Here is an 11,251-nt window from a genome sequence, read left to right as displayed (position 1 = left end):
AAAAATAAAACTGTCATTATTATAATCTAACTTCATAAGTGTATAACAAAAAATTACCATAATAAATTTTATTGACTAAATAAATATTATCAAGTCTCCACGTTAATGTACAAAAAAACACGTCATGCAATCAATTCAATTAAGTTATTTTAAAAATAATTATAATATCTCCTCCCCGCTTGATGGGCCCAGGAAAAAAACACCAAGCAACAAGATTAGTTCCGTTTATCGGCCGGCGGGGTGAACAGTTGGCAGCGCCGGTGTTGTGTTGTAAACATGCAGAAGATGAACAATTTAAATTATCCAATTTTAGTGTGTATTTTTATGGTTTTGTATGGTGTGGTGAATGGGAGTTTGCTGCACAGGAGATTCGAGTATAAATATTCGTTTAAACCGCCATATTTGGCGCAAAAAGACGGCAGCGTACCGTTTTGGGAGTACGGTGGAAGTAAGTACAAAATTTTGGTACACGTATGTAAAATTGTCGTCTACTCTGAGACATACGTCAGGTATTACTATCTTCGTCGTAACGATGAGATTAGAAAGAGGGCGATAATAACGTACATCCAAAATTGATACGTCATTACCTTCAAATTTTGACACGTATATAACCTCAAAATCCAGATGGTTGCGATGGGATTTTTAACAAATTATGAATGAAAATACTTTTTAAATTGTAATTAATCTTTTGGATTATTGAAATAAACGTTATTTTTCTTTAATTTTTAATAGATGCGATTGCTAGCGCTGAAAATGTGAGAGTAGCTCCTTCATTACGGAGTCAGAAGGGGGCGATTTGGACGAAAAACCCAATTAATTTCGATTATTGGGAGGCGGATATTGCGTTTAGAGTTACTGGAAGAGGAAGGGTCGGTGCTGATGGTTTAGTAAGTATCTAAAAGGATTGTTTATTCTAAAAATTGTTTTAAATCGTAATGAATTAATCATTTTAGGCATTTTGGTACACCCAAAATAAAGGTAGTTACGATGGGGAGGTTTTTGGATCATCGGATAAATGGAATGGATTGGGAATCTTTTTTGATTCTTTCGACAACGATAATAAACACAATAACCCTTACATTATGGCTGTATTGAATGATGGAACTAAAGTTTTTGATCATAAACAGTAAGTTTTTAATTTGAGTTAAATTAAGCTTTAATATATATATTTTTTAATTTTTAGAGATGGCTCAACTCAACTTTTAGCTGGTTGTCTACGAGATTTCAGAAACAAACCCTTCCCTACTCGTGCGAAGATTGAATATGCTCAAAATGTTCTCACATTATTATTCCATAATGGAATGACGAACAATGAGAAGGATTATGAGGTGTGTTTCCGCGCTGAAAACGTTCAACTTCCTAAAAATGGTTTCTTTGGTGTTTCTGCTGCAACTGGAGGTTTAGCAGATGATCATGATGTGATTCATTTTCTTACAACAAGTTTACATTCTCCTGATCAAGCTCCACAAGGAAATAATAGTAAGTATATTAAATCTAGGTTGATAAAAAATGTGATAAGTTTTTAGATTACATGCAGAGATACATTTTTTATTAATTCTTGTTTATCTTGGATCATTTTGGTTGTTTGATTAATGTTTATGGTTGTTTTAATGATTGTTTATCATCTTTTTTTTCATGTTTTTTTTTTGAGATAAAAATTTAATCAAAATATGAATGTATTTACTATCAGTACCAACAGTCAAGGTAAGTTTAGAGATGGATATCTTCGCAACCATTCCATGAAAAAAATAGCTGTAATATTTGTTGTAACCACTGAACATTTCTACATAACATATTTATTTATTTTCGGCAAAATCAAATATAAGATTTTTTGGTCTTGTAAAATTCCATAGCGATAATTATTAATGGTCCAACACACCTTTTAGTGCCAATTAGTAATGAATCAGTAAGTGATTTTGCGAAAAAATTGTCGATTATTTCAAAAATTTATTTCTCAAGAACTAAAAGTGATTTTTCAAAACGGCTTTTTGCATTAAAACGAGAATACTTTAACTAATAATTGGTGATATTTTCACAAGAAACCTTCAAGAAATAAATTTTATAGCGAATTTTGAAAATTATCGACGAAAATTGCAACATCGAAAATTTTATCAAAACTTCAAATATTGTTTTCTCAAAAACTAAAAGTTATTTTTCAAAACGCGTTGGTTCATTGGAAAGAGGACACTTTTATTAACATTTTGGGAAATTTTCATACTCATATTCCAAAAAATCGATTTTATAGAAATTATTTAAATTTTATCTGCGGAAATTGCAAAATTTGAAAAAATTGTTTCAAAAGTTTATTTCTCAAGAACTAAAGGTGATTTTTCAAAACGCTTTTTGGTATTAAAAAGAGGATACTTTAATTAATAATTGGTGATATTTCCACAAGGAACCTTCAAGAAATTAATTTTATATCGAATTTTGAAAGTTATCGATGAAAATTGCAACATCGAAAATTTTACCAAAACTTCAAACATTGTTTTCTCAAAAACTAAAAGCTATTTTTCAAAACGGGTTGGTTCATTGGAAAGAAGACACTTTTATTAACACTTTGGAAAATTTTCATACTCATATTCCAAGAACTGGATTTTTTACGAATTTTTAAAACTTAATCGGCGAAAATTTCAAAATTCGATCATTTCTCAAGAACTAAGAGATTTTTCAAAACTGCTTGTTGTATTAAAAAGAGGATATTTTAATTAATAATTGGTGATATTTCCACAAGGAATCTTCAAGAAATGAATTTTATAGCGAATTTTGAAAATTATCGATGAGAATTGCAACATCGAAAATTTTATCAAAACTTCAAATATTGTTTTCTCAAAAACTAAAAGTTATTTTTCAAGATGGGTTGGTTCATTGGAAAGAGGACACTCTTATTAATACTTTGGGAAATTTTCATACTCATATTCCAAGAATTGGATTTTAAACGAATTTATCAAACTTAATCGGCGGAAATTGCAAAATTCGAAGAAATTGACGATTTCAAAAATTTATTTCTCAAGAACTAAAAGTGATTTTTCAAAACGGCTTGTTGCATTAAAAAGATAATGCTTTAATTAATACAGGTAACCCCCGTATAACACGGTATATACGTTCCTAAAAGACGCCGTGTTATGCAAATTCGTGTTATACGAACCAAAAATTAATACAAAAAATAGGATTAGGTTTCGCAATTAAAAAATAAATAAACTAATTTAATTAATAAATAAAGGAGTGTTAAATTTACTTACTAAAGCAAGTTTACAAAAAGATTAATGTTAACATAATACATATTATTATTACATATTACATGTCTTTGTCATCACTACTAATCACGAGTTTCTTTTTGGCGAAACATCATCCTCTGCTCCTTGTTCAGCGGAGAATGATGTTTCATTATTTCTTTTTTGCAAAAAATCTGTTATTTTGGGTTGTTTCTTATTGGCTGACAGATCTTTAAAAATTTGGTCGTATGGAGCCAAGCATTTGTGAAGTTCTCTTTTAAATTTTGTGCTTCCTTCAGTAGAAGGATCCTCACTGACAAAATATCTTTCCAATTGTTCAGCAATATCTAGGCTTTTTTTTTATACCTTTTACAGTAAAATCTTTTACAATAACAGTAACATCTTGCTCTGTATTGTTTTCATCGTCATCATCAGCAAAATCAGTTGTGTTTGTTTCTGATGCCATTTCCAGCAAACTTACCATATCAATTTCTTCTTGTAAAAGTAATTCTTGAACGTCTTCGACATTTATGTCGTCAAAACCTTCCCCTCCTACAGACTTAGCAACTTCTACAACTGCATCTAATACTTCGTTATGATCTGGATCAATTAAGTTATCCTTTTCAACTGCCTCTGGCCATAGATTTTTCCAACAACTATTCAATGTTGATGGTTTTAATTTCTTAATGGATGAAGATATGTGATTAATACAGTCCAAAATTGTAAAGCGTTTCCAAGCCTGCATGACATCGATAGAATCATCTTAACTTTATTCAAAATCCATTGCAAAGATGTTCTTATGTAATAAGATTTAAACGTAGATATAATACCTTGATCTAGTGGTTGAAGTAATGAAGTTGTATTCGGCGGTAGAAATATTACTTCAACATTTGGGTGACTAAAATTTTTTGGGTAACTTGGTGCATTATCCAATATTAGTAGAATTTATAATCTATTTTTTTTGCTTTAAGTACTTCTCCACGCTTCGAAGAAAACAGTTTAAAAACCATTTCTTAAATAAATCAATGGTAACCCAAGCTTTCTTATTTGCAGCCCAATATACCGCTAAAGCGTTTTGATTAAGTTTTTTCAATGCACGAGGATTGAGGGATTTATAAACTAGCATGGGCTTAACCACGTGATCACCTGAGGCGTTACTGCACATAAGTAGTGTTAGTCTATCTTTTGCTACCTTAAAACCCGGTGCAGTTTTTTCATTTTTTGAAATAAACGTTCTTTTGGGCATTTTCTTCCACCAAATGCCGGTTTCATCTGCGTTAAATACCTGATGTGGTGTGTATCCACCCTGTTGAATAATTTTTTCCAACTCTTTCGGATACTTTTTAGCAGCTTCACTATCAGCAGATGCGCTCTCTCTTTGTATTTTCAGGTTTTGCAATGAAAAACGTTTTTTAAAACGGTCGAACCAACCTTTACTGGCAACAAAATCGGGATCAGTAGCAGATTCTCCACTTTCTATTAAAAAGTTGTAGATTTTTAAGGCTTTATTTTTAATAATATTTGTGTCTAGTGGCATTCGTTTATTCGAGCAATCGTCAATCCAAACACTAAGAGCTTTTTCCATTTTTCAAGAATTGATGCTCTACGACGATCTGTCATATTTGCGGAGACGGAACATCCTGCAGTAACGGAAGATCTAATTTTTTGTTCATTTTTCTGTATAGTACGTATTGTAGCTTCATTGAAATTTAGGGTTTTAGCAACGTATGATATCTTCTCCCCCTTTTTAAGGCGATCCAAAATCTGAATTTATTTGTTCATTTGTTCTAATGAAATGAAATGTCTTTTAAGAGCTGTTTTTTTCTTTATAGTAAACATTGTTCGAAGCTAGAAAAAATAATATTTAATATTTTTCAAAGTTTCAATAACAATACATACGCAATTTTACTTTCTATTACATATATGTAATATATAAAAATAAAATTATCAAACTTCTAGATGCACAAAGCTAACACAACTGACACGCTCGAATGAGAAATATCACATAACGAAATAATAGGGGATTTCCCTATAGTTGAAGTAAAAATACCGTGTTATATGTACAGGGATCTCCACTACTTCTCGAACCGCGTTATAGCGAAACCGTGTTGTAAGAAACCGTGTTTTACGGGGGTTACCTGTAATTGGTGATATTTTCACAAGGATCCTTCAAGAAATTAATTTTATAGCGAATTTTGAAAGTTATCGATGAAAATTGCAACATCGAAAATTTTACCAAAACTTCAAATATTGTTTTCTCAAAAACTAAAAGCTATTTTTCAAAACGGGTTGGTTCATTGGAAAGAAGACACTTTTATTAACACTTTGGGAAATTTTCATACTCATATTCCAAAAATTGGATTTTAAACGAATTTATAAAACTTAATCGGCGGAGATTGCAAAATTCGAAAAAATTGTCGATTATTTCAAAAATTTATTTCTCAAGAACTGAAAGTGATTTTTCAAAACGGCTTGCTGCATTAAAAAGAGAATGCTTTAATTAATAATTGGTGATATTTTCACAAGGATCCTTCAAGAAATTAATTTTATAGCGAATTTTGAAAGTTATCGATGAAAATTGCAACATCGAAAATTTTATCAAAACTTCAAATATTGCTTTCTCAAAAACTGAAAGTTATTTTTGAAAACATGTTGATTCATTGGAAAGAGGACACTGTTATTAACATTTTGGGAAATTTTCATACTCATATTCTAAAAAATCGATTTTATACGAATTATTAAAATTTCATTGGCGGAAATTGCAAAATTCGAAAAAAATTTCGATTATTTGAAAAGTTTATTTCTCAAGAACTAAAGGTGATTTTTCAAAACGCTTTTTGGTATTAAAAAGAGGATACTTTAATTAATAATTGGTGATATTTCCACAAGGAACCTTCAAGAAATTAATTTTATATCGAATTTTGAAAGTTATCGATGAAAATTGCAACATCGAAAATTTTATCAAAACTTCAAATATTGTTTTCTCAAAAACTAAAAGTTATTTTTTAAAATGGGTTGGTTCATTGGAAAGAGGACACTCTTATTAATACTGTGGGAAATTTTCATACTCATATTCCAAAAATTGGATTTTAAACGAATTTATAAAACTTAATCGGCGGAGATTGCAAAATTCGAAAAAATTGTCGATTATTTCAAAAATTTATTTCTCAAGAACTGAAAGTGATTTTTCAAAACGGCTTTTTGCATTAAAAAGAGAATACTTTAATTAATAATTGGTGATATTTTCACAAGGATCCTTCAAGAAATTAATTTTATAGCGAATTTTGAAAGTTATCGATGAAAATTGCAACATCGAAAATTTTATCAAAACTTCAAATATTGTTTTCTCAAAAACTAAAAGTTATTTTTTAAAATGGGTTGGTTCATTGGAAAGAGGACACTCTTATTAATACTTTGGGAAATTTTCATACTCATATTTCAAGAATTGGATTTTAAGCGAATTTATAAAACTTAATCGGCGGAGATTGCAAAATTCGAAAAAATTGTCGATTATTTCAAAAGTGTATTTCTCAAGAACTAAAAGTGATTTTTCAAAACGGCTTTTTGCATTAAAAAGAGAATGCTTTAATTAATAATTGGTGATATTTTCACAAGGATCCTTCAAGAAATTAATTTTATAGCGAATTTTGAAAGTTATCGATGAAAATTGCAACATCGAAAATTTTATCAAAACTTCAAATATTGCTTTCTCAAAAACTGAAAGTTATTTTTGAAAACATGTTGATTCATTGGAATGAGGACACTGTTATTAACATTTTGGGAAATTTTCATACTCATATTCTAAAAAATCGATTTTATACGAATTATTAAAATTTCATTGGCGGAAATTGCAAAATTCGAAAAAAATTTCGATTATTTGAAAAGTTTATTTCTCAAGAACTAAAGGTGATTTTTCAAAACGCTTTTTGGTATTAAAAAGAGGATACTTTAATTAATAATTGGTGATATTTCCACAAGGAACCTTCAAGAAATTAATTTTATATCGAATTTTGAAAGTTATCGATGAAAATTGTAACATCGAAAATTTTATCAAAACTTCAAATATTGCTTTCTCAAAAACTGAAAGTTATTTTTGAAAACATGTTGATTCATTGGAAAGAGGACACTGTTATTAACATTTTGGGAAATTTTCATACTCATATTCTAAAAAATCGATTTTATACGAATTATTAAAATTTCATTGGCGGAAATTGCAAAATTCGAAAAAAATTTCGATTATTTGAAAAGTTTATTTCTCAAGAACTAAAGGTGATTTTTCAAAACGCTTTTTGGTATTAAAAAGAGGATACTTTAATTAATAATTGGTGATATTTCCACAAGGAACCTTCAAGAAATTAATTTTATATCGAATTTTGAAAGTTATCGATGAAAATTGCAACATCGAAAATTTTATCAAAACTTCAAATATTGTTTTCTCAAAAACTAAAAGTTATTTTTTAAAATGGGTTGGTTCATTGGAAAGAGGACACTCTTATTAATACTGTGGGAAATTTTCATACTCATATTCCAAAAATTGGATTTTAAACGAATTTATAAAACTTAATCGGCGGAGATTGCAAAATTCGAAAAAATTGTCGATTATTTCAAAAATTTATTTCTCAAGAACTGAAAGTGATTTTTCAAAACGGCTTTTTGCATTAAAAAGAGAATACTTTAATTAATAATTGGTGATATTTTCACAAGGATCCTTCAAGAATTTAATTTTATAGCGAATTTTGAAAGTTATCGATGAAAATTGCAACATCGAAAATTTTATCAAAACTTCAAATATTGTTTTCTCAAAAACTAAAAGTTATTTTTCAAAACATGTTGGTTCATTGGAAAGAGGACAGTGTTATTAACATTTTGGGAAATTTTCGTACTCATATTCTAAAAAATCTATTTTATACGAATTATTAAAATTTAATCGGCGGAAATTGCAAAATTCGATAAAATTGTCGATTATTCAAAAGTTTATTTCTCAAAAACTAAAAGTGATTTTTCAAAACGCCTTTTGGCATTAAAAAGAGGATACTTTAATTAATGATTGGTGATATTTGCACAAGGAACCTTCAAGAAATGAATATTATAGCGAATTTTGAAAATTATCGATGACAATTGCAACATCGAAAATTTTATCAAAACTTCAAATATTGTTTTCTCAAAAACTAAAAGTTGTTTTTCAAAATGGGTTGGTTCATTGGAAAGAGGACACTCTTATTAATACTTTGGGAAATTTTCATACTCATATTCCAAGAATTGGATTTTAAACGAATTTATAAAACTTAATCGGCGGAGATTGCAAAATTCGAAAAAATTGTCGATTATTTCAAAAATGTATTTCTCAAGAACTAAAAGTGATTTTTCAAAACGGCTTTTTGCATTAAAAAGAGAATGCTTTAATTAATAATTGGTGATATTTTCACAAGGATCCTTCAAGAAATGAATTTTATAGCGAATTTTGAAAATTATCGATGACAATTGCAACATCGAAAATTTTTGTCAAAACTTCAAATATTGTTTTCTCAAAAACTAAAAGTTATTTTTTAAAATGGGTTGGTTCATTGGAAAGAGGACACTCTTATTAATACTGTGGGATATTTTCATACTCATATTCCGAAAATTGGATTTTAAACAAATTTATAAAACTTAATCGGCGGAGATTGCAAAATTCGAAAAAATTGTCGATTATTTCAAAAATTTATTTCTGAAGAACTGAAAGTGATTTTTCAAAACGGCTTTTTGCATTAAAACGAGAATACTTTAATTAATAATTGGTGATATTTTCACAAGGATCCTTCAAGAAATTAATTTTATAGCGAATTTTGAAAATTATCGACGAAAATTGCAACATCGAAAATTTTATCAAAACTTCAAACATTGTTTTCCCAAAAACTAAAAGTTATTTTTCAAAATATGTTGGTTTATTGGAAAGAGGACACTGTTATTAACATTTTGGGAAATTTTCGTACTCATATTCTAAAAAATCTATTTTATACGAATTATTAAAATTTAATCGACGGTAATTGCAAAATTCGATAAAATTGTCGATTATTTCAAAAGTTTATTTCTCAAAAACTAAAAGTGATTTTTCAAAACGGCTTGTTCCATTAAAAAGAGAATGTTTTAATTAATAATTGGTGATATTTTCACAAGGATCCTTCAAGAAATTCACTTTATAGCGAATTTTGAAAGTTATCGATGAAAATTGCAACATCGAAAATTTTATCAAAACTTCAAATATTGTTTTCTCAAAAACTAAAAGTTATTTTTCAAAACATGTTGGTTCCTTGGAAAGAGGACACTGTTATTAACATTTTGGAAAATTTTCGTACTCATATTCTAAAAAATCTATTTTATACGAATTATTAAAACTTAATCGGCTTAGATTGCAAAATTCGAAAAAATTGTCGATTATTTCAAAAATTTATTTCTCAAGAACTAAAAGTGATTTTTCAAAACGGCTTGTTGCATTAAAAAGAGAATGCTTTAATTAATAATTGGTGATATTTTCACAAGGATCCTTCAAGAAATTAATTTTATAGCGAATTTTGAAAGTTATCGATGAAAATTGCAACATCGAAAATTTTATCAAAACTTCAAATATTGTTTTCTCAAAAACTAAAAGTTATTTTTCCGAACGTGTTGGTTCATTGGAAAGAGGACACTTTTATTAACCACCTTTTATTGATTTTTGTTTCAACCAACCGTGTGCGAAACGACGGTGACGTCTCCAAAGTTTTTTCAAATTTTAATTTTTTTCTTTTTTGAAAAACTAAATAAACTTGTAATAAAAAATAAACTTGGAAAAATTTGCATAAAGGTTATTTTAAAGGAGCCTTGACTTTTGGTACGGATAGTAGTGCACAAAAAACTGTTTTATTAAAAATATATTACATTTAATTATATTTCAGTACCTGGTGAAGACACTCAAAAATTAACCCAAGAATACCAAGAATATCAACAAAAATTAGAGCAACAAAAAGCTGATTATAAAAAGGATCATCCAGACGCGGAAGATCCTAATTTTGATGAATGGTATGAAAGTGACAACCAAAGAGAAATGCGTTTAATCTTCCAAAGTCAATCTCAAATGTTTGACACTATCCGCGATTTAAGTAGAAAACTTGATGAAGTTATCGGTAGACAAGAAAGAACTTTAAGTTTAATTTCCAATCAACAATTAGCTCCGGGTCAAGCACCCCCACCACCCCAACAAGGGGGTCAAGTTCCACCACAACAAGGCTATATCGATACAATACGTAGACATGAAGTTGATACTGTGATTAATAATCAAAATATTATTAGTAATGCAGTTAGGGAAATAAGACAATTTGTGTTGGAAGTCAAACAACGTTCAGATACGATTATAAATAATCAAGCAAAACAACCGACGGCCCAAGTACAATCTGTCGGTTATGATACACAATCCTTAGTTTCGGAAATGAGAGATGGTTTAAATAATTTGAAACAAAGTTATGGAAATGTTGTCCAAAAATTATCAGAAAAACCGAATTGTCCAACTAATACGTGTGTTAGTGTAACAATGTTGCTTGTTATTACATTAACGCAACTAGTCGTTATTATGGGATATATGTTGTATAGGTAAGAAATAAATTTTCATTGAATAAAATTAGAAAAAATAATTAAATTTCTTTCTAATCGTCATTTTAGGGATAATAAAGACAGTCAAGCAAAGAAATTCTATTAAGTGTTTAAGGAATTGGTAGAATGTGTGAATATGCTCCATGTAAATCATGTAATGTTCATTGAAATCAATCAATTGGTTAGTGATTGTTCATCATCGTACTGAAATTTTTTAGGTTCTATGTCTTCCGCTAAGTTTACCTAATCTATGTATTTTTTTCAAAGTCATCCATACTTAAGTGTTTTTCCTTCTTTTTGTATGATAATATTGTACAAACTTCATAATAATAACGTATTCTTTTGTTAAAAATTTAGTTTATTATGAATATTTTTTCTGCTTCCTTTTATACCTAATTCAATATTAAATCAATAATGTAAAATATTTATCAATT

General features: G+C 28.7%; 1 protein-coding gene across 1 annotated transcript; it reads left to right on the top strand.

Annotated features, from left to right (window-relative positions):
- Positions 1 to 235: 235 nt before the first annotated feature.
- Positions 236 to 11,173, top strand: LOC111422500 (protein ERGIC-53). The gene is made up of 6 exons (XM_023055698.2): positions 236 to 448; positions 733 to 887; positions 954 to 1,126; positions 1,184 to 1,479; positions 10,127 to 10,817; positions 10,887 to 11,173. Exons 1-6 carry the CDS (start codon positions 277 to 279, stop codon positions 10,921 to 10,923), a joined length of 1,524 nt encoding a protein of 507 aa, XP_022911466.1. The 5' UTR covers positions 236 to 276; the 3' UTR covers positions 10,924 to 11,173.
- The last annotated feature ends 78 nt before the right edge of the window (positions 11,174 to 11,251 follow it).

This window comes from Onthophagus taurus, chromosome 7 (genome assembly GCF_036711975.1).
Source record: "Onthophagus taurus isolate NC chromosome 7, IU_Otau_3.0, whole genome shotgun sequence".
Lineage (NCBI taxonomy): Eukaryota > Metazoa > Arthropoda > Insecta > Coleoptera > Scarabaeidae > Onthophagus > Onthophagus taurus.
This window is presented reverse-complemented; position numbering and strand designations above follow the sequence as displayed.

Excerpts from the sequence above, each read along its gene's own strand:
- LOC111422500 (XM_023055698.2), top strand. The coding sequence starts at position 277 with ATGCAGAAGATGAACAATTTAAATTATCCAATTTTAGTGTGTATTTTT. Across the intron at positions 888-953 it reads GGGTCGGTGCTGATGGTTTA|GCATTTTGGTACACCCAAAA; the intron begins GTAAGTATCTAA and ends TAATCATTTTAG. Across the intron at positions 1,127-1,183 it reads AAAGTTTTTGATCATAAACA|AGATGGCTCAACTCAACTTT; the intron begins GTAAGTTTTTAA and ends TTTAATTTTTAG.